At 64.9% G+C, this 26433-nt stretch overlaps 2 protein-coding genes across 11 annotated transcripts in view; one reads left to right on the top strand and one right to left on the bottom strand.

Moving 5' to 3' along the window:
* The window catches only part of SLC19A1 (solute carrier family 19 member 1), a 39703-nt gene extending 21665 nt beyond the window's left edge, over positions 1-18038 (top strand). Inside the window, exons 6-7 of one of the 3 annotated variants that reach the window (XM_082461145.1) lie at positions 11054-11153; positions 17774-18038. In XM_082461145.1, the coding sequence (XP_082317271.1) occupies positions 11054-11120 (67 nt within the window). In that variant the 3' untranslated portion in view covers positions 11121-11153; positions 17774-18038. Of the gene's footprint in view, positions 1-11053; positions 12154-17773 lie in introns of those variants that run through there. The other 2 variants (XM_082461144.1, XM_082461142.1) reach the window with 2 other exon arrangements.
* COL18A1 (collagen type XVIII alpha 1 chain) overlaps positions 2502-26433 on the bottom strand; it is a 93099-nt gene continuing 69167 nt past the window's right edge. For 3 of the 8 annotated variants that reach the window (XM_082461134.1, XM_082461128.1, XM_082461133.1), the window contains 34 exons: positions 26230-26256; positions 25010-25072; positions 24837-24923; positions 24477-24530; positions 24162-24320; positions 23296-23358; positions 22414-22440; positions 21111-21251; positions 20696-20758; positions 19405-19431; positions 18567-18602; positions 18074-18145; positions 17726-17761; positions 17372-17461; positions 16865-16894; positions 16757-16783; positions 16504-16566; positions 16198-16272; positions 15243-15269; positions 14993-15046; positions 14668-14742; positions 13323-13391; positions 12743-12785; positions 12164-12226; positions 8563-8606; positions 8190-8312; positions 7412-7565; positions 7255-7328; positions 6736-6867; positions 6287-6319; positions 4932-5177; positions 4472-4669; positions 3863-3978; positions 2502-2935 (listed from right to left, as the gene is read on the bottom strand). In XM_082461134.1, the coding sequence (XP_082317260.1) occupies positions 2722-2935; positions 3863-3978; positions 4472-4669; positions 4932-5177; positions 6287-6319; positions 6736-6867; positions 7255-7328; positions 7412-7565; positions 8190-8312; positions 8563-8606; positions 12164-12226; positions 12743-12785; positions 13323-13391; positions 14668-14742; positions 14993-15046; positions 15243-15269; positions 16198-16272; positions 16504-16566; positions 16757-16783; positions 16865-16894; positions 17372-17461; positions 17726-17761; positions 18074-18145; positions 18567-18602; positions 19405-19431; positions 20696-20758; positions 21111-21251; positions 22414-22440; positions 23296-23358; positions 24162-24320; positions 24477-24530; positions 24837-24923; positions 25010-25072; positions 26230-26256 (2805 nt within the window). In that variant the 3' untranslated portion in view covers positions 2502-2721. The remainder of the gene's footprint in view (positions 2936-3862; positions 3979-4471; positions 4670-4931; positions 5178-6286; positions 6320-6735; positions 6868-7254; positions 7329-7411; positions 7566-8189; positions 8313-8562; positions 8607-12163; positions 12227-12742; positions 12786-13322; positions 13392-14667; positions 14743-14992; positions 15047-15242; positions 15270-16197; positions 16273-16503; positions 16567-16756; positions 16784-16864; positions 16895-17371; positions 17462-17725; positions 17762-18073; positions 18146-18566; positions 18603-19404; positions 19432-20695; positions 20759-21110; positions 21252-22413; positions 22441-23295; positions 23359-24161; positions 24321-24476; positions 24531-24836; positions 24924-25009; positions 25073-26229; positions 26257-26433) is intronic. The other 5 variants (XM_082461129.1, XM_082461135.1, XM_082461130.1 and 2 more) reach the window with 4 other exon arrangements.

Below are 26433 nucleotides of genomic sequence, written 5' to 3'. Positions count from 1 at the left end.
GAGTTCAGAGCAGGACGCCTGGTGGAGGAGGGGCCGGAGCTGGCTGCCCCCTGGGATCCCCGAGGTCGGGTTGGGTGAGCAGGGCGTCTCGGGGCACCCTGAGGGTTCAGGAAGAGGCTGTACACGCAGCTTAACTCACGGCCGTCGGTGTGGGTCAGATAGGGCAGGTGGTCCCCAGGCGCATCCGCACAAGACACCACAGCCGACCCCAGGACGCTGCTGGGAAGGCGCAGCACCCGCTCCGTGCTCAGGGAGCTGGTGGGGCTTGACGGGTGGAGGGGGCTCGCCTCTGGCTCCTGACCCAGGAGGCAGCGCTCTGCTCTGTGCCCCCCATGAGCGCGACCGGCGCCCTGGTCTCCCGCCTCCCCCTGCAGCCTCCCCACTCGGCCTCTACCACCCCCAGTCCCGAGCTCCTGGGGCACCACTGAGCCCCTGCTCCGGGCAGTGTGCACGGCCCCTCGGGCTCAGACATCTGCCGCAGCGGTGGGGGACACGGGCGCCGGGGCACCTACCCGGCTCTGAAGATCTCGTGAGGCTGCTGGCCCCCCGGGAGACCCTGAGAGAGGAGAAAGGTGCAGGGCACCTGTGGCCTCCATGGACAGCCGTGGACATGCATGTGTATCTGTATCTCTCATCCGTGTACATCTGTGTACCCCTGCGTGCATCTCACACCCATGTATATCACTCACATGTGTGCCTCTGCGTTTATCCATGTACACCCATGCACAGATGTGCATATGCACACGTGTGTATATCCATGTACACCAGCACACACCCATGGTGGCCCTTCATATCCGTGCATTCCACATCTGAGGATTCAACCAACTGTGGATTGAAAATATATTTTTTTAAATTCCAGAAAGTTTCAAAAAGCAAAACTTGAATTGGCCATGTGCCAGCCACTATTTACATGGAATTTACATTGTATTTACAACTATTTATGTAGCGTTTTTCTTGTATTAGGTATGAGAAGTAACCTGAGATAAACTAAAGCATACAGGAGGCTGTGCATGGGTTATGTGCAAGCATTACACCATTTTATATAAGGGTCCTCAACATCCGCAGGTTTGGTATCTGAGGGGGTCCTGGAACCGATCCCCCACGGGTACTGAAGGACGACCATGCCTCTGGGAACCCACGTGTATTCATGTGCATCCGTGTACATCTGCACACCTGTGTATACCTGTGCACACCTGTGTATACCTGTGCACACCTGCGTATACCTGTGCACACCTGTGCTCCTTGAGCAGGATTGGCCAGCGGGGCCGTCCAGGACAGAGGTTCCCGAGGACTCAAGACAGTGAAAGCTGCTTGCAAACCAAGTGTCAGTGTAAAGGGTCATTTTTATTTGGCGCCTGTTTGGGAACCACAGACACGGTTCACAGGACCAGCCCCTCTGGTTTACAGTCACACTGCCTGGGCAGCAGACCCTGGGGCAGCTGGGCTCCGGGCCACCCCGCCAGCTCCCCTGGAGATGCCCGCACGCACCCCAAAATGTCCCCTTCACTCCTCCCACAAGGAGGGCAGTGACGTGGGTTTTCCCCGAGACGTGCTGCTACAGGCAGTGGTGAGCAGGGTCCAAGCACACGTGGCCCGCCTGTGGACACGGCCCAGTCCTGTCCTGGGCCGGCCCAACCCCTCCATGCAGCCTCGCCCGTCCCGGGGCTCGGCTGGGCAGCCTGTGGGCTCTGTCCTGGCGGGGGGCACGTGTGGCCTTTTGCCTCCGAGGGCTTCTGCCTCTGTGTCCTGCAAAGGTGAACCTGGCGCCTTGGTGCCAAGCTCAGCAGGAGGCAGGTCTGACCCAGGGCTTGAGGCAGCCTGGGTTTGGGCCCAGTTGGGTCCCCAGACATGCTGCTGGGCAGAGCTGGTCAGGCATTGGAGTCAGGGAAGGAGCGCCCGGTGTGAGGTCTGGGCCCAGGGACCCGGTGCTGGTTTATGGACCCCTCAAAGCTCTCCCAGTAGTCAGGGCTGGGCCAGGCTCTGTGCCGGTGGGACCTCAGGGGACACGGGAAGCCAGTGTGGGACAGAGGAGCGCAGACGGGCCCACGTGGCGGGGCTGGCTGCACACAGCAGCAGCACCAGGAACCCCAGGGGTGTGCGGGGGGTTTGAGCTTGGAACCTTGCAGCCAGGGGAGTTGCTGCCAGAGGCTGAGAGAAGGTGGTCTCCCCTGGCACCGCACGTGGCCCAAGAGAGGGCCCGCCAGCTGGAGAGAGGGCAGGAGGGAGGCCCCAGCGCCTCCTCGCGGCTGCCCTGCAGACAGGCCTGGCGTTGGCGCCACAAGGCTTTCTGGGCAGGAAACGGAGCCACCAGTACATGCCCGGGCAGTTGGGGGCCCCATTCAGCACCCGGGAGGCCTCCCCAGGCAGAAGGTTCCAAGTCGGCCTCTTGCCTAAACGGGCCGGGTCCACCCCCTGGTCTGATTCGGGCCAAGAGGGCAGCACAGGCACCGAGGCTCTGGGGGAGAGGTGGGAGGGAGGAAGAGTCTGAGCACCAGGCTGTCTTAAACTTTTTAAAAAATACACTCTTTGGCTTCTTTTTATTTCTGGAGGATTACATGAAACGTGAACCGTACAGGAAAGTGTCCCAGCCAGGTCACCAGCCTGGGGGCCAGCAGAGGCTCCCTGCCCGGGCCGGGGGCGCGTCCGCTCCCCTGCCCGCCGCCTGGCTCTTCTCCGGCCCTCTGTCCGTGCGTCCATCTGTCCATGGAGCCAGCAGAGGCCCTACTTGGAGGAGGAGGTCATGAAGCTGTTCTCAATGCAGAGGACGATGAAGGCGTTGTAGCAGCCCGCCGCTTTCTGCTCCAGCAGCCGGCCCGCCAGCAGCGAGGAGGCCTGGCCCGTGGCCGCCCTGGCCTCAGTCCGCCACGTCTCGCAGTAGCTCTCCGTCAGCCGGCGCCCACTGGGGTCCGAGCCGTGCCACAAGCTCTTCTGGGGCCTGCAAGAGGCACCGGCCATCAGTCTCACCGGCGGCCACCCCTGCCCCACGCTGGAAGCCACCCCAGGCAGGACGGGGTGTCTCCCAAAGGCTGAGGTTTGGCGGGATGCGGGGGCCGCTGGGAGGGCAGGGACTCGGGTGGCCGGGAGTCAGGCCAACCTCGTCCTGGGCGCTCGGCCTCCCAGATCACACCCCGTCCTGCTGCTGCTTTTGGGGGCACAGCCTGGCCAGCAGCGCCTGGTGACCTCGAGGGCTGACCCTTCGGGGCCTGGGTGGACCTGGCTTCGAGTGCCCATGCTTCGTAAGGGCCATCTCGGTGCGGCCTCCTCGCTGGGAACGAGGCGCAGGCCTGGGGTTCTGGCCTCGGACCAGCCCCTGGGCCGGTGGAGCCCACAGCCCTGCCCGAGGCTCCCACACGGCCGGCCCTGGGCGGTGCTCCTCGGTGAAGGCAGGGACACGGGCTCGTCCAAGACCCTGAGCCCCAGAGCGGTGGGGAACAGGGCCTCACACCTGCAAGCAGGGGCACGACGGGCGTGAAGCCGACCTGAGGGCAAGCTAGCGACTTGTGCCAGCGTGTCAGGTAGACACGCGTGTTCTCCGACCCAGAGACTCCAGGTTGAGGAATTTACAGAAGTAATTTGCTGTGATGTTTATGTGACAGACAGAGGAGGCTGGAGCCTGTCTTCCCAGCAGGAAGTTGGGGGCACTTGCCCGGGGAAGCAGGCCAGGTGAGGGTGTTTCACGTAACACCGCAAACGACGCTCTCTACCCTTCCTCCTGTGCTTCTGGATTTGGGGGGTTTTAAGCCGCGAGCGTGTTCCAGGATTGGGTCAGCCTGGAGGCTCAGAGCCGGGAGCGCCGCCCCTTTGCTCAGGGCTCTTGGATCCAGAGAGGCCCCGAGCTGCTGCGCCCACACAGCGGACCTACCAGGCGGGGTGCTGTAGGACGTCTCTGCCATCGAAAGAGAAGATGCGGGCACCGGGCTTCAGCTGGCCCTCGGAGCCCGAGAACAAGGCCTCCCAGCTGGGAGACAGCACCTCATCCTGCGGGGGGAAGCGGGGTCACCCCGTCTCTGGTCACCTCGTGCCAGAGGGCCGAGCGGCCCAGGGATCTCAGCAACGCCCACGCCCGCCCAAGGGTGGGCTGGCCCCAGGCCTCCCGCCCTCTCCCAGGAACGCAGGGCACCCGCCCCCAGCCCTGGACCCGGGGCCAGAGTGAGTCCACCGCCTTTGGTCCCGAGGAACACCGGCACTCGACGCATCCAGAAAGCACGTGGCTCCGTTCGCGGAAGGGGCCGCGGAACACGTCCCGTGAAGAGCACCGGGGCAGGGACGCCCAGCCCTGGGCTGACACCCGAGTGGTGAGGGGACCAGGCCACCTCTGGAAGCTGGTGACGCACCAGCGCGCCTGGCAGGCGGGGGCAGGGGTCGGGGGCCACGTGGAGGCTCCATGGGGTGCCCGGTGATCCTCAGGGGCGAGACCCGCCCAGCGCCCACCCGACGCCCAGGCCCGGCCCAGGTTGGGGCGTGCACGCACTCTGAGGTTGACGATGGGCAGAGCGGCGCGGTCTGCGCGGCGCACGATGCTGTAGAGGTCCTGCAGCCGCGAGGAGAGGAAGGCACGGAAGGTGCCCGCCAGCCCCGCGGCGCGCGCCTGCTGGAAGCACTGGAAGTCGGCGCCGCGGATGCCGCGAAGCCCCCCCGACTGCGGGCTGTTGAGCGCCACCAGGTGGAGCTGCGGGTGGAGCCGCGTGTCAGCCCCGACGGCCCAGGTCTCCGCGCCCCGCCCCCCGACCCCGGTGGGTCTCTGGGATGCGAGCGGGGTGGACCCCGGGGCAGCGGCGGGGGGAGGGGGTGGGGGAGGGGATGGGGGCAGGGGATGGGGATGAGGGGGAGGGGATGGGGAGGGCGGGTCCCAGACCCAGCACCAGCACCCTCCCCGGCTGCTCTGGGCTCCGGACTCTCCACCCCCAGCGCTGCCCGGGGTGGTCACTCACCACCGGCTGGAAGTCGTGGTGAGTGTGGGCGGGTGAGGCCGTGGGGGTTGCCGGCCGGAGGTGCGCATAGGCGCCGGGGTGCGGGGCCCTGGGGTAGGGCTGGGCGTATGTCAAGCGCGGGGGGCCGGCCAGGATGTCGTCAGCCCGCCAGGACCGCGCTGTGGGGAGCGGGGGCTCCCGGCGGGGGTACGGGTTGCCCTCGTGCAGCTGTACCACGGGGGGCTGCAAAGCGGCCACCTCGTTGTCCTGCAGGCGGAGAGGCAGACAGTGCCGTGGGGCCGGGCCTCCTGCACCTGCGGGTCCCGCTGCCCGGCCCTGCACGCCCTTCGTCTGCACCCGGCTGTGCTCTTGGGCCGGCGACGCTGGACTGGAGGTGGCGAGCTGGACCCCGGGGCGCCCGGCGTGTCAGGCCAGAGCCGGCCCGGTGACACCTCAGTCGGGCTGGGTGGCCCTCTGCTCAAGCCCCCGGGTCCATCACCCTCAGGAGCCAGCTCCTCCCCGTGGCCCTGGGCACCCTTGGGCCGACCACCTCCCCCTGACCTCCCCCTGCTGCAGCCGTGGTACCAGCAGCCCCTTAAGCCTCTGCCCAGTTCCTACCTCCGGCGGTGACCTCGACCTCCAAATGCCAGCCCCTGTGCCCCACCCACTTCCCAATTCCGTCCCTTTCCCACAGCACCCAGCACCTTCGGACACCCGTTACCTGTATACCTGTTACCTGGTACCTATTACCTGGTAGTAACGTCTAATGCAATCATAAGTTATAGAATGAATTCATGTATCTAGCTGAAATGTTTATATTTATATAATTATATGCTATTGCCTAGTCACCTACTGCCCTTACTGCCCATCTCCCCACCATGATGTCGCCTCCGCGGGGCGGGGGCTTTGCCTGCTTCAGGCACAGCTGTGCCCGCGCCTAGAACAGCGCCCAGGACTAGGTGCTGCGAGAGAGAAGGGACCCCCCGAGCCTGGCGGCGGGGCAGACCAGCCCACGCTGGACCCGGACACCCGAGACCTAGCACGGAGCCCTGCTCTTGAGCCGTCTGAGAGGCGTGACTTCTATTCAGAGGAGCACCGCCTGGGGGACGCGACCCCTACTTAGGGAGACTGGAATATCCTGGGCCCCCTCCCGCCTGCCCCCCTCCTTCCTCCTCCCCCCACACCCTGAAGGGTCTGTCCCCGTGCCCAGCCCTCTGGACGAGGGCAGACAGACAAGGACTCAAAGGAGCCCCTCGCCTGGGGAGGGTGATGAGCACGGTCTGCACACCCCCTCCCCGGCAGGGGGGCCCCACCCAGGCTGCACCCCTGCCCACCGGTCCCCCGAGATAGTCGTGGGAAGAAGGGACGCTCCTTACCGTCCCGCGGGGGAGGGGCGTGCGGGCCTCCAGCTGGAAGAAAACAGGGGGTCACCCCGGGACCTCCGACCCAGCCAGCGCCACTCGCCCTGGCCGCCCCCCACACCGGTGAAGGCCGGCACGGCTGCGTCCCAGTGCCCCCCACCCGGTGCCCGGCACACAATAAGCACATCTGTTAGTTTAAAAACTGAGAGTCACTTCTCGGTGAACCTAAAACTGCCATAGAACAGCTTCTAATAAAGAGAGAAGTGGAGGGAAGCAGGTGAGGATGGAGAACCGCTGGCCGCATGCCCGCGGGCCCCGCCCGGCTGGTCCTTGCCGCTCGCCAGGCGCCGGGGGCCCCCTGCAACGCAGGTCCTCCGCCTCCCGGCTTCTCTGTACCCTTCACCCCAAGAGCAAAGCGGGAAGGCGCCCCACCACGTGCAGGGATCACCCTGTCCAGAACTCACCAGAACCTTCCGGAACCCGTTCCGGACCCGGACGTACAGCTCCTCCCTGTCGGCCACATAGACGAGCCAGCCCTCTGGCACTTCGGGCACCTGGTCCAGCAGGGTCTGGTACGTGGCCCAGACCCTCACCTGCTGGAAGCCCAGCCCAATGGGGTCCCCTGCGCACAGGAGACCTCTGGGCTCATGGGGAGGGTTGGGGGCTGCAACAGTCTGAAGACCTACGTGGCCGCCTCCTTGCCAGGCTGGCCCCATGAGCGCCACGGGGAGACCTCAGCCCCCAAGTGCCTGGGCCACCGCAGCCTCTGCACAGCAGACCCGCCCTCAGGGACCTTCTCAATGCCCCTCCTTCGTCCTCCTCCCCTGCCCATCTCAGACCCCAGCCACACCTGGGTCCCCCACTTCTGCTTTGGAAACCTCGTCTCAGGGCTCTTGGCACTGGTATACCCACCCACACGCCTCCAAAGGGAAGGGCAGCCGGGCAGTGAGGGTCCGACAGGTCAGGAACAGGGCGGTGCTTACCCCTGAGGAGGTGCCCATGGATCCGGGCGGTCCTGGGGGCCCAGGTGGGCCTGGGGGGCCAGGAACACTGATAGCTACAAGAGAGAAGCCAGAGGTGGGAACAGTGGCCCTTCCTGGACGAGGCTGGAGCCCAGGGCCCACTCTCCACCCGACTTACTCTGCCTGTAAGGGCCAGGAAAGGATGGGGGTCCCGGGGGCCCTGGAGGTCCGGGGGGCCCAGGAGGCCCCTGGTGTCCCTCGTAGCCGATGCCAGGGGGTCCCTGAGGTCCAGGAGGGCCAGGCTGGCCCTGGATGCTCTCTCCCTTGGGCCCCTAGCGTGGAAGGCAAAACACAGGGCGCTGTCACCTATGTCCCCAGGCTGGGGACGAGCAAGCTTGAAGGTCCTGGCTGCATCTGCCACAAGCCCCTGCAGGGAGCACGGGCCACGACCCCCTGCAGGGAGCATGGCCCCCAAGCCCCCGTCCCCGCACTGCCCACACGGGGCCTGGGAAACCCAGCCTTCCCACCCCATGTGCCCCCCACTGGGACAGGACCCTGGGACGTAGACGAGGACAGCCGCCCACAGAGGTGCAGCCTCGAGGGCCCCCACCCCTCCTCCACTCCCGGACGGAAGCTGGGGCCCACGGTCCCCCAGACGCTTTCAGGACAGAGGGTCTCCCTGAGGGGGTTTGGTGGAGAACAGCGCCAGCAGGAGAATGGAGGAGCCCCCAGGTCAGGTGCCCAATCCGGGAGGGCAGCCACTATGCACCCACCAGGCTCCCCACGTGGGTGCCCTGCGCTCGGGCAAGGAGCCGCGAGGCGGACGCTCGGGGCCCAGCCCGCAGGGTGGACCTGCCCTTGGCTCCTGGCCCCAGGGACCCCGGGGACGCGAGCTCTGGCACAGAATGGGCCTGGGCCTGTGTGTGGTACCCACAGGCGGCTGGGGTCAGACTCACCGGAATCCCAGGGTAGCCTGGCGGGCCGGGGGGGCCAGGCATGCTGGAGCTGAAGAACCCGCCGCCCCCGGGCTCGCCCCTTTCTCCTTTCTGCCCGGCGGCCCCTTGGTCACCTTTCTCACCCTGTGGATGGAAAAGCTTGTCGGGACAGCCCCGTTCCCGGTGCCGTGTGGGGAGGGGCGGGCGCCGACCCCCAGAGGCCCACGGTGAAGCTTCTGCGGCCCAGGCCTGGCCAGCCCGACAGGAAGGGGCTCGGCCTCCCAGCTTCCCATTGCGTCAACCGAATTCCCGAAAAACGGAGCCAGGGGTGCGCGTCCCGGGTGCCCTCTGGGGCCCCGTGTGGGGGGCAGCGTGATGACCCGGGGTCACCCACCTTCATCTCAGCGCCCAGGTGCAGGAGGTCGAACGGGAACTGCCCTACGGGGGGGAGAGTTTGGGAGGTCCTCAGTGAGACGCTGTCTTCCTGCCTGGTCCACCCGTCCCCCCGCCCCCGAATTTACCTAAGTCCCCTCTTTCTCTAATTTCTGTATTTCTGTGTAGAGATCCCCTGCATGTTTTGTTACACTTATTCCCAATCACTTGATATTTTTTTGTGTTTTTGTTCATGGTGCCTTTTTCCCTTCAGTTTTTATCACTGACACACAGCGCTGCAGACGGTCAAGGGGGACTGCTAAACGACCGACTTAACGTCTGCGAACTGCACACCATAGGACGTTTAGTTAACAGCTACCACCTCGCAGAGACACACACACAGGAAAAAACATGGTTTTCCCTCGTGACAAGAGCTGTTCTCGCTTTGCACCTTCAAGGACACTGGGCAGAGGTGTCGGCTACAGCTGCGTGCCCCCGGGTGCTGTGTCCTGTAACTGGACGTTGGTACCTTCGACCCCCTTCACCCCCCACCCTGCATCCCACCTCTGGCAACCAACCTGATCTTTTTCTAAACGGTGCCTTTTAAAGATTTCATTTAGTCTATGACTGGCCATCGATTTTTGTGAACTGCCCCTGTGACTTTGGTAAATTTACTCATTAATTCTGACGGTTTATCTGCACATCCCTTTGGGTTGTTGACATTCACAAACGTTGTCCTCTGTGAAAACAGCAGGTTTGTTTCTTCCAGAGTCACACCCTGCGTTTGTTTCTCTTCCCTGCCCCGCACCCTGGCTGGGCCCCGCGCCGGCAGCAATGACCGGCCACCCCCCACGGCCCCGACCCGCCACTGCGGATGGCGGAGAGAGGGTGTCCGCTCTTTCCAGAGCACGGGGGTGCCGTCTTCAATGTCTCTTGCTGTCTCTTTCCTTCATCAGTCCCTCGAGGGGAGTATTATTAGTCTTTTCAAAGAACTAACATCTGACTTCTTTGCTTTCTTGATACTTCCTGTTTTGTACATTTTTTTTTTTTTTCCATTCACTGCATCTCCCATCTGCTTTCTGGGAGTTAAATCTATTTGTTTTCTAACTTCCTGAGCTGCATGCTTGAAGCGCAGGCAACTTAAGGCTGTGACCTTGTAGACAAGGAGCTGACAAGACCCTCGCTCCTTCTGGGTGGGAAAGTGACCTTGGCTTACCCTTCTCCCATGGCCTTTCCCCTGGAAACCTGATAAAGGTGGGGGTCAGACCCCCAGGGTGAAGTGATGCCTGCTGAGTGAACCATGGGCCCAGGGGGCTGGGGGAGCCCCTGATCTGGGCTCCACCAGGGCTGCTCCGGGAAACCCACGCCTGCCCAGGGCCACCCGGCTCATGTTCACGGCCCGGAGCTCCTGTCCTGGGTCCTTCCTCAGAGCGGGGTGACCCCACTGCCACCGTGGGCCACGGAGTGAGGGCCGAGAATCCCAACCCCGGCCCTGGCTGCACCTTTGCCCCTCAGACACAGCCTTGTCCTTCAGCTCCAGGGTTTCCAGTTCCCACTGTGGCCTCTCCTCCCCGCAGGCACCCTGCTCGGTGGGCCCGTCCCGGTTGTGTCTTCGATGCTCCCTCGAGGGCACACAGGCCTGAGGGACTTGCTGTGTGCCCGGCGTGGGCCTGTGGCCTGCCATGTTGGTGCTGGGACTGGGGGCCAGGTTGTCACCTGCCGTTCATATCTTCCACCTCCCAACTGACCCGGTCTTTTGTCTGCTGCTTCCCTCGCTTACAGATTTCCCCCTGTACTGAGTGACTTGTGTGTTTTTCCTTTTATTTCTGTCAATTTTTGCTTTTCATATCTTGAGGCTATGTTGTTGTTACTGGCGTAGAAATTTAGAATCGCTGTACTTTCCTGGCGGGTTTACCCCTTTATCATTATGGAGTTAAAAAAAATTTTTGGCAGTATTTCCTGCTTTAAAATACACTTGTCTGATTTCTCACGAGCACACACACACACGGCTCCCTTCTCACCAGACTACCACCCCTTCCCCCTCAGCTCTCATGTCCTTACACTTGGGGGTGTCTCTCGTAAGCAGCACGGCTCTGGTTCTGTCCCGTTGACGATGCTCGTCTTTAAACAGGAGAGTGGACCCGCTCACTGAACATACGCGCCAACGGATCTGAGTTTAATCAATCTTCACCCCGTTTCCCGCTCCTCCACCTGTTCCGAGTTCCTCTTCTCTCCTTTCCTGCCATCTTCGGTCGGGTTTTTCCTACGCTGTTCTTCCTTCCTGCTCGGTTATCAGGGGCACGTTCCCTCCTGTTCTCGGCTGGTCCCTGAGGTGACAGGTGCGTCCTTCACTTGGGTCTGATGTAACGGGGTTTCGGCCTCCTCGGGGCCAGGCTGGGGTCTCGGGGATGCGACCTCTCTGCGGCGGGGCCGAGCGGGGACGCGTGGTCTCACCGCCCCCCTGCTGCTCCTCCTCCGTCCCCGTGTCATCAGCACCGCTTCCTTCTCCGCAGCGGCCCTCGCGTCCCCACTGAGGATGGTGTCCTGAGAGGCCTCGCTGCCCACTTCCTCTTCCTGTAGAAGACGACGTCTTTACCGGCTGCAGAATTCTAGGTGAGCAGTTACCTTCTTCCGACCTTTGGGACCCTTTATGGCCTCTGGCTCCTCTCAACCCCGTGAGGAATCAGCTTGTGGCTCGTGTTGACCCTTCGTGTGAAGGGCTCCTTGAACCTTTCCCTGGTTTGGAAGCTCGGCCGTGACGCCTTCAAATGCTCTTCTGCCCCAGCCCCAGCCGCATGTCCTCACCCGCACGCGTCTGACCTCCCTCAGCGTGTCCGACTGCCCAGCGCGTCGCCCGGACTCCGGGCTGACCCCTTCCCTCCTCGGCTGTGTCCCGTCTGCCTGAAGTCGCACAGAATCCTCACATCCAGTGGCTGCGGGTTTTCAGTCCCAGAACTACACCCGACTCTTGCCCGCGGGCTCCAGCTCTGTGCTGCCATCTCCTCTTCTCCACGTCGGGGCATCACCGTCACGGTCAAGGCCAAGCCTGGAAACTCCTGTAGTGCTGGCTGGTCGCTTGCCCGCTTGGGAATCCCAGGCCCTCAATGAGCTCACCTTCCTCAAGGGGAGGGTTTGCTTCTGCTTCTGGCAGCTCACAGGGGAACCCCGAGCTTACGCAGACGCTGGCAGTGCCCGGGGGTCCAGCTCTCCTGGCTTTTGCCTGGCCTGTGCCCGACATCACACTTGTTCTCCTGCTTCGTCGGCTGCAGAAGCAGAGGATTCAGCAGGGGATTCCTGCCATCCCAGGGCACATCCGAGGCGCCGGGAGTTCATCCCCTGGACGATGCAGGCCGACGAGGCCCCCGCGACGCGCTGGGGGTGCCGGGTCTCCCCTGGGAGGTGCACACTGGGGCCCAGCCCTGCTCCTCAGCGAGTGGGGGGCTGGGACATCCTGCCTGGCCACCACCTCAGGCCCCTGTCCTTTTAGCCCCCAGCCCTGCCCCGAGGCCACGGGGCCAGCCAGGCGTCCCTTCAGAGCCCCCTGAGCCCCGAGGGCTTCCTTCCTCTGGGAGCCGGGTGGGCGGGTGACCACACACAGCCCAAGGCCCCCAGAGAACTCTCACCTGGTGGCCCGGGTGGGCCCACTTCTCCTTTGTCACCTTTCGGTCCAGAAGGCCCCTGGTTCCCTGGAGGGACAGAGACCCCAGTGCCTGTTACTAAACATGTGACAGAGGCGCCTGGGACAGGCCCTCCTGCCCACGCGTGGCCCAGCCCTGGTGGGCACTGTGTGCGCTGCAGGCCTGGACCAGGGAGGGGGCAGCGTGTGAACCCAGGGACAGTCAGAGTAAGAGCTCGTGACTGGCGGAAGTGCCCGGTGGTCGCGCCCCAGGGGCTGCAGCCTCTGCTCCCGGAGGCCACGCCACTCCTGCAGGGAGGGGCTCGAACAAACAGCAGGCTTGGACGAAGAGCTGGAGCTGGACAGTGGGCGGCCCGTGGGTGGCCGCTCGGTGCCCACTCCCATCCACGGCTGGGCCGCCTGGAAGGCTGTGCTGGGAGGACCCAGCAGCCCAGCAAAGGGGGCCGTGATCAACTGGGACCGGGGGGCCTGGCTCACCCAGCACCCCTGTGAGGGCCGCCCACACCCTGCTCTGAGCTGCGGCTGGAGGGGTGACTTGCCCTCCCCGAGGCCCCAGGACCCTCACCTGGCAATCCCGGGGGTCCAGGGCGGCCAGACTCCACAAACGCCTGCGAAGAACAGGCCAAAGATGGCCGTTGAGAGACGCTCTGGAAGTTGAGGCCACCACCTGCCCAAGGGTCTGCGAGGCCACACCCCCAAGCACCCCTGCCCCCCAAGACAGAGAAGTAGGGAGGGGGAGGGAGAGGACACAGGATTTGGAGTCGGGAGCCCCGGTCACGACATGACTGCCCCAGGTGGTCACTTCATGTCACTGAGCCTTGTGAGGTAGGGGGTGTTCCCCCCCAGGACCCCAGGGCTCGTGCTCAGGAGCCCAGATCCAGAGAGCCCTCCCCCAACCTCACTTCCCCTGGGGGCTTGTCTTCTAGCCAGCGGCCCACCAGGTGCGGCCTACAAGGCAGGTGGACCTGGGTCCCACCACCACACCCTTCCCAGAAGCCCCCCCCCCCCGCCAGGGTCTCAGAGGTCGTGGCTCCGGCTGCCCTGCCTGGGGTTCAGCCCTCCCCAGGTCAGCGGAGGGGAAAGGAAGCCAGTGCAGGGAAGAGTGTGGGGACGCAGTGGGAACAGCAGGTGTCGCAGTGACTTACGTTGCTGTCATAGACAGGAGTCCCGGGAAGGCCCGGGGGCCCTGGGGGCCCAGGTGGGCCGGGCGGACCCTGCGTGGGGGAAGAGAAAGCCTGGTCAGTCAACACTGGCCAGCGACACTGTCCAGAACAGCAGATGTGGGCAGGAGCAGTTCTGAGAATCACGGTGAAGTCAGAAAACATCAGACGGACAATGCGTCCAGTTTACTCTGTGGTCGTGGGTTCCCTGAGGACAGAGCTGCCCCCTTCCCGTTCCCAGACTGGAGTCCTGCTCCAATCCTCCCACGGGAGACGTGCGGGTGGCGTCTGGGCCGGACACGACCTCGGACACGGCTCGTGTTGTTACTAACTGCCAGCTGGGTGAAGGTCGGCTCCGTTCGTTCACCCGCTCGCAGGAAAAGGACAAACGGCCGATTCAGGCAGTGTCAGAAGAGCCGTTCTGAAAATAGCGGCTCGCTCACCAAAGGGCTGGCCTGAGTGATGACGGTGCCTGGGGACAGGGTCCCGGGACCGCACGGCCACCTGCTCTCGGGCCCCTGGGCCCCTTTGCCCCGACCCTGCGACCGAGGAGAGAGGCTGGCAGCGGAACAGAGGCGCAAGCTCAGGCCCATGAGGAAGCCGGACGCGCTGGACACCCTGACCGGGGCGCGCGCACAGCGGCGGGCGCTCCGTCTCTACAACTCAGAACCGTGGGGGGAATTCAAGAGCCCCCCGTCCTCCTCGACGGAAGTGGCCTGGTCCACCTCCATCTCAGAACTCTGCAAGACGCCGCCTCGTGTTCTGAGTTTTCATGAAACCACTGCAAGGAGGAGGGAGCCCGAATGAAGACACACAGTGACGGAAAAACCAGAAGAGCCGCAGCCTGAGCCACTGCCCTCGGGACCCCGCGTCGCGCGGCCAGGCCAGGTGGGACGGGGTCCAGGAGAAAAGGCACTGGGTGCAGCCGGCGGGCCCACTGGGTGCCCAGCGGGGTCAGAGGTGAGTCCTGCATCTCGATGGCACCGTTTCAGGTAGAGGTGACGACAGGGCCTCACCCGGGGACTTTACCGAACCCTCGGCTCACGAGGCGGCAGCAACTGCAGCGTGAAGGCGGTCGGAGCGAGAGCCCCACGGGCCAGAGGCGCCCCCCCCAGAGCCCACGCGGCCTACAGGCCCTTCTGAGAAAACCACGCCGGGGCACTGTCCGGTGGCCTTGGCGCGTGTGTGTGCACGCACGTGTGTTTGTGTGCATTGGGGTCTGCGTGTCCGAGGGCCACGAGGCTGCTCAGAAGCCTCCCGCAGGTGAGCTCTGGGACCCGAGCCGCTGCGGCCAGGCCTCCTACCCCCGCCCGCCCCGCAGGACACTCACCCTCGCGCTGAATCCCACGCTGGTATCTCCCGGCTCCCCCTTCTCCCCTTTCAGTCCGTTCATCCCGGGGCGCCCCTGTGGCAGAGCACAGTGGGTGGCAGCTGTGAGGGCTGGCCCAGCAGCCTGTCCCCACCCAGGGCCTCCTCGGGGTGCCCGTCCCTCTGCAGCCCAAGCTGCCCGCGGGCGGGGCTGGAGAGAGTCACGCTCTGGCGGGGGGTCCCCAGGAGGAGGACAGCAGAGAGACTGCAGCCCACTCCCATCCGGGCCCACTGTCCCCGTGGGCCTGGGCTGCTGTCCACACCCGGCACGAGACCCGGACACTCACCGGCCGTCCAGGGAAGCCAATCTCTCCCTTGTGCCCGGGCCGCCCGTAGGGACCCTGTGGGGGGAGCCAGGTTTTAGGTGAGCCGTGACCGGCCCCCCGCCCCGCGGTGTCCCTCCCGACACCTGCCCCCGCATTTAGAGGCGCAGCTGGGATAGAAGCTGGGCTGCCACGCCCGCCCAGCGGCCAGGCAGGCAACGGTGCCCTCTGCAGCACGCGCATGTGCGCTGTGGGGAAGCCTGGGTCTACTCACCGGGGGTCCTCGGAAGCCAGGCTCACCCTGAACAGAAAACCAGAAGGCACCGTTAGGTGGCCGTAGGTCACGCCCCCCAGCGGGCAGCCGCCGAGGGGTCCCTGTGTCCATCTGGATGCCCCTGGCGGTGCCCGAGGCACTGACAACACCCAGGAAGAGAAGGAAACAGCAACAGGGAGAAAGCTCTGGACCGGGGTTTGTGTCCCGGGGCCCACCCTGGGGGCCCTGAGACCCAGGGGTTGGCTCCGCAGCGCCCGGGCTGGAGGGGTCTGTGGGCCCCGACCCCAGCTGTGACACACGGTGGGGGCCGGCAGAGTTCTCTCTGCCCCGTGGTCCCTCGGCCCATCCCCTGACAATCCTGGGGGCCTTTGGGGACCCCCTGCAGGCCTGTCCCCAACAGCCTCCTGATCCAGACCCAGCTCTCCCCAGGGCTGGGGGTCCCCTGCTGGGGGGTAGGGGACCCAGGGCACAGGCCCCCATGGAGCCCATTCCCGAGCCCAGCCATGCTTGGCCCCCTCCTGAGGAAGGCAGGCCAGGATCCCTGCCCCCAGCAGCGGTGCCCCCAGAGGGCCAGTCGGGCACCACAGGGGTGCAGCTCCCACAGGTGAGGCCCAGGCCGGGGCCCCCAAGAGCCCCTGGCCCCTCTGCGGTGTGGCCTCCGCTGACGGGCAGCGGAGAACGAGGGGCCAGCCAGGCTGAGGCTGACCTGAGGTGCAGGCTCCGAGGGGCCCCGAGGACCCTCCCACCAGGGTGGTGGAAGAGGAACAGACGGACGGGCGAGAGGCCCAGGCTGCAGAAGCTTCCAGAGCCCGATCAGCAGAGGCTCCCACGCACGGGCAGGAGCTGGCCCCTCTCAGGAGGACAAACCCCTCTGTGCCGTCTCCACGGCCCCCAAGCCCCGCTGCCCCAGCCAGGCAGGACAGAGGGTGCAAGCTGGGCCCAGACGTCCCCTCACCTTGGCTCCTTTCTGGGCGGAGGTCAGCGCTCTGCCGTCAGGGCTGAAGACCATGCCCGGCTCACCCTTCTCGCCCTGGAACAGGGGGGCGGGTAAGGGAGGCCGGCTCGGGCAAGAGCAGGCCTTGCACCCCCCCAGCCCTGCAGTGAACCCCCCTCGGCACCGACGCAACAGCCCAGGACACAGAGCCGTGAGCGGGGCCTCTGCAGGTCCAGGGAAAAGACCAGAGGGGAGTCCGCCCCAGGTTCCCGGGCACGGCCCCCCTCCCCCTGAGCAGTCACCCGGTGACCCTGGACGGCCCCTCACCTTGGGTCCCGGGAGGCCCTGCTGGCCTCTGGAGCCCAGGTCTCCCTTCGGCCCGGCTGGTCCCTGCAGGAGACACAGAGCGCTGCCCAGAAGGCCCCTGCCTCAGGGCCGTGACCCCCCACCCCGCCGTAGACGCCCGCCCGACACCCCTATCCGGATGGGGTCTCCGGCTCCGGTTCCTCGGCCTCACGGGGGCCCACCCGGCCCCCTGCCTGCGAAGCAGAGGCCCCGCGCCCGCTGGGGAGGTACTCACGGGGAGGCCTGCGAGCCCTGCCCGGCCCTGTGGGGAGAGAGACAGCGACGGTCAGGACCTGCCGCGGGGAGGTGCACGGCACCCAGCCTGTCCCGGGGCCGCACGTACCTCGGGGCCCAGCACGCTCGCCAGTGCCCTCTGTCCGTGAGTCAGCAGAGCCAGTGTCCCAGAGGAGGAAGGAAAAGGACCACGTTTACCATGAACACTCAACTCCCGTGACATTACCCACACAAGACCCACCAAGAACACCAGGAGGTCAATGTGAAAGGCATCTTCCTGGCTTTGGCCTCAAGGTCCCTGAGACGAGAAATGAAGCACCCCCGGGAGTCCGCTCCCGCGCCACAGAACCAGCCCGGGACCCTGGGACCGGGGGGACACTGCCCCCCACTCCCCTGGGTGCTGTGCATGGGGGCCGGAGGGGGCCTGTCACAGCTGGAGCGGGTGACACGCGGGCAAACAGCATGACCAAAGGGCAGCTCTGGAAGGGCCAGCTTTGACGCCAAGAAGCCCCATGGAACCAACAGACTGGAACCCCGGGGTCTCTGGAGGTCACCCTATGGGGGGAGGGCTGGGGGCCCTGGGCAGAGCATGTGTCCACCCATGCACGGTTCTTACGTCCTGCTCCGACACGTAGACGACAGGCCCTGGGGGTCCGGGGGGTCCCGGGAGGCCTGGCTGCCCCACTCCGTCCTTCCCTGGGTCGCCCTGGAAGAGAGTTTCCCCTGGGGGTTGAACTGCAGCCCAGCCCGGACTTGGAGGGGCTTCCGGTGCCCACGGGGTGTGAGGAGACGCCTGAGGGCTGAGCACAGTGGCCCACAAGCCCCCACCCCAGGCAGGGCAGGCTCTGAGCCCGGATCCCGCCCAAGTCTCTGCGCCACATGGGCGGGCCCGGGGCAGAGGGCAGCACCCCCGGCCCTGCCGTGCACCTACCACCCGTCCACAGACACCCGCCAACCCCTGCAAACTCACTTTCTCTCCCTGGGGCCCTTTTTCTCCTTTTGGTCCCTGTGGAGACAGGAAGAAAATCGTTCATCATAAACAGCACACGAGCCCTGCTTCCTGGAGACCCCAAGCCACTGGGACTGGCCCTGAGTGAAGATGCGGAGTTTCCCTGCACTGACCAAATGGGGCCTGGGGGGTGGGGGGGTCAGCCACGCAGGAAGCCCCCTAAGGCAGCCTGGACCGCCGACTCACGTCCCACGGAGCTGGGGTCTCCGGGCCCTGTGGGGACCCTGAGATACACACCGGGCGCCAGCTCTCACCCAGGCGTGGCTACTTTGGGGGAGTCAGCCGCAGCAGCCCCGGGTGGCCACTCACCTGGAGTCCGGCTGCACCCTCCCTGCCTGGAAGGCCGGGGGCCCCAGGAGCTCCGTCTGCTCCGACCTCTCCCTGCAGTGGACATGAGGAGAGCACGTGCGTCAGCCGCGGCACCCGGGGGCCACGGTGTCCCGGAGCTGGCCACCAGCTCACACCCGATTCAACCTGGTCTGTCGACCAGGTTGAGGGAGATCCAACCTGCTCGGCCTCCTGGGGAGCGCCGTGGGGCAGAGGAGGGGCAGGGGTCAGAGAACTCCGCTGCGGAGCTGGCATGGGAGGAAAGCTGTCCTATGGGAAAACCCGGGGGACGCGGGGGGACAGGGGACAGTGGGAGAAGGACGCCGGGCCTGGCATGGACTCACCCCTGTTTACTGAGGCCCCAGGCGATGAGGACCAGCCAAGCTCCTGGTCTCAGCCCGGGGACCCCGCCCTGCACCCCAGACCAGGGCTGCTAACGACTGTGGAGTTCCTGAACCCGAGGTACTGCTCTTACCTTGGTCCCTGGTGGCCCCATGACTCCAGGATCCCCCTAAAGTGGACAAAGGGTTCTGTGGAGCTGCGAGCGCTGGCCCAGCCCCCAGGCAGCGCCCACCCCTCCTCAGGTAACCAGGTGGCCCCCACGCCGCACCCCGCAGCTCAGAGCTGAGGGCCCCGGGCCCTGCGCCCACCCACGCGCTGAGCGCACACGGCCTGGACTGTTCTGGAGGCCAGGCCACCGTTTCCCGCAGAAGCACTCAGGTGACTTCACCTTGAACAGTTCAAGAAAGCTAAGACGGACGTCCTTCTAAAAAAGCCATCTTTCCAAGTGTCTCAAAGGTTTGCAAATCAAAGCAGACGCTCTAAGGGGCTGGGCGGCACAGCTGGCGCGCGGGGGGCCCTGCACCTCCGGGACGCACGGGTGCCTGAGGAGCAGGGTGGGGCTGCTCCTGCCCTCGCCACCCGCCCCCTCCCAGGGGTGGGAGCTGCTGTCCCCCAGGGGTGGGGAGGGGGCAGGGCCAAGCAGGGAGGCGGGGCCAGCGGCGGCGAGAGAAGCACCCAGGTCCTGCCGGGCGCCAGCCACTGTCCCCCGGGCTGGGGGCTCCTTCCCTGAGCCCCTCGCTCTCCCCAAGTCAGCACACACCTGGCACGTGTGGAGCCAGAGATCTCGACTCACGGGGTTAGAAAGATGGGACGGCGCCACCCCCTGAACCGAGCTCTGGGGACCGTCTCCCCGTTAGGCTTTTCTGTATTTTGCAAATTTCCCACGAGGAACTCGGGGCCACTGAGCAGTAGCTCCTGGCGGGAGGGGGTGAGCGGCGGGCGCCCCCCCGGCTAACAAACCTCTCACTGACCTTGACTACAGGCGGGCCAGGCGGTCCCTGGGGGGGCAGAGAAGGAAGCGGGCCAGGTCGGTGCTGCTTCCGCCCCTCGGGGGACAGCCTTTCCCAGCAAGAAAACTAGCCCCTCTTATAAAACACGGAAAAAAGGGCGTTCGTGTCAACAGGGGCCCGCACAGCCCGAAACCCCACCAGACGTGGCCTGTCCTCGGCACCACCTGGTGTCCCACAGATGGCACACAAACCGGCCGCGGGGAGGGCATGAGCAAGTCACCCCAACGCAAAGAAACCTGCACTTTATCAACTAGAAACAAATGCATTTGAACGGGTGGGATGCTGCCTTTTGGCTCCCCAGGGAGGAAGAGGGTTTAACCCCACCCGAGGGTCTCCATCACCCTGAGGCCACGGAACAGCCCACAGACCCCTCCAGGGGTCAAGCGGCACTGGAGCTGTGCCCTTGGACCTGGAGGAGGGGACCCTGCCCTGCCGCCTTGGCTCAGATCTCACCTGATGCCGAGGCAGCTGACTGCTACTGCCCCAGACTAAGCCTTTCTAACGCAGAAAGGGAAAGGCGCTGACTCAAAGGGGCCGCTCTATTTCACCAGAGTTAGCTTCTGCCCGAGTGAAAATCCTCAGCAGTGGTGCTCAGAACAGGAGGCCCGTCCCACCACCCTCTCGCTGGGCTGAGACTCCAGGGGCCCAGCTGGACACTGGTTCCAGGTCCCCTAAGGACCCCCAGTGGGGTCTGTGTTGGCCCCGCGGGCTCCTGGGGGAGGGAACCCTCTCTCTGCCCGCCCCAGGCATCCTGCCCCCAGGATGGCCCCTCGTGTGTCTGTCCGGTGTAAGCTCGGTTACCTCTGGATGCCAGGAGCTCCAGCTGGACCTAACCCTGACCAGTGCACATATCAATGGCACAACAAGGTGGGATTTCATAGGAATCCATCCATTTTTCATAGGAAAAGTGTCCCCATTTTTCTTTAACTAAAGTTCTGCTCAGGTCAAAACTGTGTAACTTCCCCAAAGTTAGAGCCATAAAGAGAACTGGGCTAGTATTTCCCAGGAAGACCTGTCTTTGGGGCCCATCCTGCCCCGTGCTCATTCAGCTCGACCACCAGCGGCATTCCCCACACTGGAGACTGGACTCTCTCCCCAGCGGCCGCGAGGTAGACAGTGTCCCGGAGGCAGATGGCTCGCTGGCTCTGCAGGGCTGCTCCTGGTCCCCCTGGAGGCCAGTCCCACAGACACCCCCGGACCCCCCCAGGCGGCCCCGCCCCCAAGCCGACCAAGCCCAGCTCTGGGGCAGTACCTGCGGCCCACTGGCACCTCGGGCTGTCGACCAGAAGGGGCCCCCGGAGCCTTCCATGTCGTCCTGGGGGAGAACACACGGGGACGCCAGGGTCTGTGTGTCTTCTCACAGGAAGAGACCTGCCCCAGGCTGGGCGGGGCCCAGACGCCCGCGCGGGTGGGTTCCGAGGGTGGGGCTCCCCGGTTGCAGGGCCCCTGCCGGATGGGTCACGGGGACAGCAAGGCAGACACGCGGGGCTGCCAACGCCGCCCATTCAGCACTCACATGTGGGGACTCCGTCACCAGCCAGGAGGAGCCCAGGCAGGGGTGGCACCAGTCTGGCTGCTGCCGGGCTGCGCCGGTCAGTGTGGGTGCCCGAGGGCGCCTGGGGCCGCAGAGCCGCGCTTTCTGGGGGCCAGGGGCAGCGGGTACTCACAAACCCCGCAGCGAGCCCGGGGCCTGGGGGCCCGGGGGGGCCCGGGGGCCCTGGTGGTCCTGCGGGTCCTGCTGGTCCGGGGCGTCCTGCCAGGCCGTGCTCCCCAGGCGTGCCGATGGGGCCGGGGTCTCCCTTGCTTCCCTGCGCAGGTGGGAGAGAAGGTCATCACCTCGGCCCTCGGGGTGTCCCTAAACCCCAGGCGCCACCGCACTGCCGGTGCACCTGTGTTTTCTCGCGAGCATTTTACATCTGAAGAGCCAGGGGGTGAACGACCAGCCAGGAGCTACGCTAACCCCACAGCACCGCTTCCTTCTGGCCTCGTCCGACTTTATCCACTTAGCACGAGACCACCGAGCAAGACCCCCAGGCGGGGGCCCGAGACGCTCCTTCCAGGAGGGGGGGGACTCCGCCGGAGGAAGCGGGGCGGGGGCCCAGGACCCCATTGCCACTGGGATGAGGGAACCCTGAGAGCGTCTGTGACTGGGGCCGGCCCAGGCCTCTCAGTCAAGATGCTCGAGAGCCCTCTCTCAGGTCTGAGTGGCCCTGGTAGCTGAGCATCTAGCTCTGGTGTCCAGGATCTCCAACTACAAGTGGAGTCTGGCCTCACCTGTGCTGAATTTCACCCCCAGCTGTAGCCTTTTCCCTCACTGTAAATCTCACCAGCTTTCCCCGTTTATCCCTGAAGCCCGTGCCCGTGTGTGCACGCACGGGTTGTGTGTGTGCGCGTGTTTACACACCTGAGTCTCTACTCTGACCCTCGTCCCTCCCTCCAGGCCCCTCCAGTCCCACTGTCATCCTCCCCCTTCTCTCCCATGTCACCCTCCCCCTTCTCTCCTCCCCCTTCTCCCCCTTCTCCCCATGGGTTTTCCCGGCGGACGAGTCTGGAGCTGCACCCCCTCGGCGGCCTCCCCAGTGACGGGCCCTCTCTCCCGGGAAGGCTGCCAGTTTGGCTCATGGAGGGGCTGGGGTGGCCTCCCCAGGACCAGGCCTGTGTGACGGTGCTAGGGACCCACTCGGACCACACTGGGGCCCCAGCAGCCCACCCCCCCGCTGCAGCCCCCGGGACCCCAGGGCTGCCTGCTTCCGAGCACATCTGCTCTCCTTTCGTCCCCGAACCAGAACTCGGGTGGAAACGGTCTTGCAGGACAAACGTGGTGCCTGCTGCCAGGGCGGTTCCTGGCCGGACCCCACGATCAGTGCCCGGGGACTCGATCTCTCGGCCGCCATGCCCTCACCCCCACCCCCTCGGCTGGCGGGCCCATTCCGTCCAGGAAGAGCGGCGGCACTGGGGCTTTGTCTGTACCTTGGGTCCTGGGGCGCCTGCCTCGCCCTGCGGGAGGAGAGAGCAGTTACTACACAATCGGACCAGGGCGCAGGCAGCAAGAGAGAGGGACAGGGTCTCACTTGCTTTATCCCAGCCCATGAGGTCAAGTCTTCCCCTTGTACCAACTATCTCTAAAACTCCAAGTGTCTCCTCTTGGCCCTGGTGCATCCCTGGCTGTTCCCGCCGTCACCCCTGTTTCAGGTGGGGATGGAGGCTCCTGGGAGGCTCAGCCGTGGAGGGGGCAGGGCTGACCTCGCTGCTGAGCGGCAACCCTCGCCCCCCGCCTTCCCCGGAACCAGGAGGAGAGTCCTTCTAGCTCAACGGCTGCAAAGCAGCAAGCTTGGAGCAGCGGGTTCCCTTAAAACTGGCCTCCTCTGCTAAGCCCCAAACAGCCAGGTTCTCGCTGAGAGATCACAGGGAAGTGTTATCTCCAGATGACTGTGTGGGCATCTCCCGTGGTCCATCCCCGAAAAACCACACGGAAACCTCGGGCCCCGGTTACAGGTTTGTCCAGCCTTGAAAGTTTCTCCATTATCAATGCAACCAAAATGGAAACTAGAAATAAAATGTCCAAATCAAGTAAAGCGTCGATATTCTTCAAAACCACTAGGCCAATTGTCATCATGGAGAAACAGCATTATGTAGTGAAGTCCTGGAATTTTACAGGAGCCCCAGCAGCCAGTTCTGAGCCAGCGTGGGAAGCCCAGGGTTCCCCAGACGGTGGCTCCCTGTTGGATTAAAGCCGTCACCGCCCTGCCCTGTGGCATTTCTCCTCTGTTGACCCGGGGCCGCACCACCCAAATACCCACACGCCGTGGCGCTAGGTCAGGTCCACCCTGGACGCCGGGGGGAGTGACTTACAAGGCTGCCTTTCTGGCCGGTCTGTCCTGGTTGCCCATCTTTCCCTGGAGGACCTGGGGGTCCCTGGGGAGAGAAGAGCAGAGTGTGAGGCCAGATGGAGAATGATTTGGGTTAGCAGGAGACCATCTGCGCATCCCGCACCCGAAACACTCCCGGGACACGGCCCAGAGTCCCACGGCTCACGGGAGACCCGCCCACGTAAACGGTCAAGGGCGTCGACAGCTCTGTTCGGGTTTTTCTTCCTTTCTTCCCCCTTTTTAGTTTAATTTGAGTCGCCAATCAAACTAGGGAGGATGAGAAGGGCCGCCAGCCCCGCAGGGAGGGGGTGGCCTCGTGTGCAGAGGTTGGGGCTGGTGACCGGCCGTGGACACTCAGTAAAGGGTCATCACGCCTTCAGCAGGAAACCGCATGGCCCATGGACTCTATCCCGAGCACGTTGCTGGGTGAAAACCAGGTGTACACCCCTGGCTCCTGGGACCCAATCTCAACAGCGACACCTCCAGGCACCTGCCAGGCCACGGTGTGGTGTCCCCAGTGCCAGGAGGGGGGCCCCTCTCGGCCTCCCATCCTCCGGGCATCAGGGCCAACCCCGCCCGAGTCACCCCCGAGACGGCCTCTGCAAGGGCAGGGAGGCGAGCAGCTGTCATGTGGGCACCGGCGGCTCGGCAGCCAGAACCACGGGGCTGCCCACCCAGGTCCCTCCCACCCTGGGGGGCCCAAAGATGGGTGCCCCCCCGAAAGGATTTGAGGGGTGGGGAGGACGGAGGTGGTGAGGGGGGCTTTCACCCGGACGGGGGAAGGCCCCACGCTCCCTGTCCCCCTCACCCGGATGCGGACACGGGCAGGTGAGGGGAGGTGGGCCTTACTGGGGGCCCAGGAAGCCCAGGGGGCCCATCCCGCCCAGGCACTCCGGGAAGGCCTGCGGGTCCGGGGACGTCTGAGCTGTTCATCCCGAAGCGGCCTGGCTCTCCGGGCAGGCCTGGGACGCCAGGGGGCCCAGGGGGGCCGGGGACGCCTCGAGGGCCCTGGACACGGAAAACAGAACCGTCACTGCATGCGGCACTGGCCGAAGGACGCCCACTGCCCACCCCCAACCCCGCCAGGCCTCGTCGCCGCCCAGCGGGCTCCGCTGGTGCTTGGGGTCGTCAGGGCAGCGGCCACCCCGGCCAAGGGTCACTCACGCGGAGGCTCTCCAGGTCGCCACCAAACCCGGACCCCTCCATGTCGATGAAGGTCTGAGGGGAGAGGCCGAGTCACCGGAAGCCCCGACGGCCCACCTGCGGTCAGCCGGCGAGGCCGCAGCCCTGCCCCGAGCTCCCCCCCGAGCACCGGCCCTTGGTGCTAACTGTGCAGGACTGTCACAGTGACCTCGAGCCCCCCGACCCCCGAATGAAAACATCCGAGGCAGGGTAGGAGCCAAGTGCCCGGGGACTGCACACGCCCCGGGGAGGCCGGTTCCGGACCCGAGCAGTGCGGCATCGGAAGCCGAGCACAACCAGAGGCCCCTTTGCTGGGACCGGGGTGGGAGATGGAGGACTCACCAGCCTGTCACGTCTGAAGGAGGGTCCGGGTGGCCCCGGAGGCCCTTGGGGTCCTGGGGGTCCCCTCGGCCCGATCCCAGGATCCCCCTGGGAACAGAAGACCCCTGTCACACCAGGGTTCACAGCCCCACCTCGGGTCGCGCCCGCCCCACGCCCGGCCGGTTACCTCTCACCTTCTCGCCCTTGGGGCCCACGTCTCCCGGGGTTCCTGGGAAGCCCTGTGGCCCGGTGTCCCCCTGGAAGACAGAAGCCAGGAGGTTCGGTCAGGAGAAGGCCCTGTGCCCATCACCAGCCAAGCCACCACCGACACGCAGCTCTGTGCCTATGGACCAAATGGGGCTGTCATGGGGGCCGCAGGGGTGCACCGCCAACCTCGGAGATGCGAGGCCGCCACTAGGGAGCAGCAGCCCGCAGAGGTGACCTCGGCGTCCCGGGGACACCAGGCCGGAGGGTGGCACCCTGCCCGTCGCGTGTGTGCGTGCTCGCGTGTGCTGCGGGGGCACTGAGGACAGGAGTGCCTCCGTGGGTGCTGTCCGGGTGAGTGGGTGGAGGCCGCGCGGCCGAAACGGCCCTCTCTGTGTTTGCGCGTCCGCACGCAGGGCGCGTCCGACTCGAGGCCCCAGCGCACCCCGACCCAGGCGCTGGCTGATCCAGTCACCGGACCCTGGATTCCACACGTGCACACACGCACCCCGCTCTGCAGAGGCTCCCCGCGACGACTGAGCCACGCTTTGTCCTCAGGCGCAAAGAGGCCGATGAAGGACAGGCTGAGTCCACGTGGCACGTCCCCGCGTCCTTGCTGACGCCCCCCGGGCGTCTGCCGTGTCTCCGCTCAGTCCTGCGAGCCCCCCTCCCTGCCTTCCCGGCACCATTTGTGGGTCTGTCGTTTCCCAAATCTTTATTTGAACCTTCTTGTGTCATTTTATTTTATTCTGTTATTATCAACGAATAGCATTTGTTGATTTTTAAAAATCCAAACTGTCTTGAGAGAGAAGCTGTCTTATCCACCGTGACAGCTGACAAGCCTGTGGTTTCTCCTGCGAGCGTCTCTCTTCTTCTCTACGTGCTGTGTCCCCGCTCCACTGCCCACCCCCAACTTCAGGCTGTTTCTCTCTCACCTCTAAGAATCTGGAAGCTTTACCTTTTACTTCTTTCCTTTTCTTTGTTTCCTAGTAGCCTAAACGTCTCAATACACACGCATAACTTTATATTTCTCTATCAACCGTTAGACTTATACTTTCTTAACAAAAGTTGCATTTTGAAAATGGCTTCACTTCGAAATCTCTTCAGTTTGTCGAGCTTAAAAACAGTCACTGGGTGGGGGAGCGGGGGAGCCCGGGGACTCAGGCAAACATCACAGATGACACAGGCTCTGAAAGAAGAGGCAACTTACAGGTTTCCCATCTTCGCCAGGATCACCCTGGAAAGCGGGAGAGAAACCATTAGTGACAGAAAATCGCACCTGACCCCACCCCGAGCTGAACATGGAAATGGACCCCTGTGCCCCCAGCCCCTCTGCTCCCACGAGAGGGTGGCTCTCTGCACGGGGCTGGAGAACCTTCCGTCCAGGGCACTGCGGCCGCGAACCCCGCCCGCG

Source organism: Balaenoptera physalus (assembly GCF_965194825.1).
Source record: "Balaenoptera physalus genome assembly, chromosome: 4".
NCBI lineage: Eukaryota > Metazoa > Chordata > Mammalia > Artiodactyla > Balaenopteridae > Balaenoptera > Balaenoptera physalus.
This window is presented reverse-complemented; position numbering and strand designations above follow the sequence as displayed.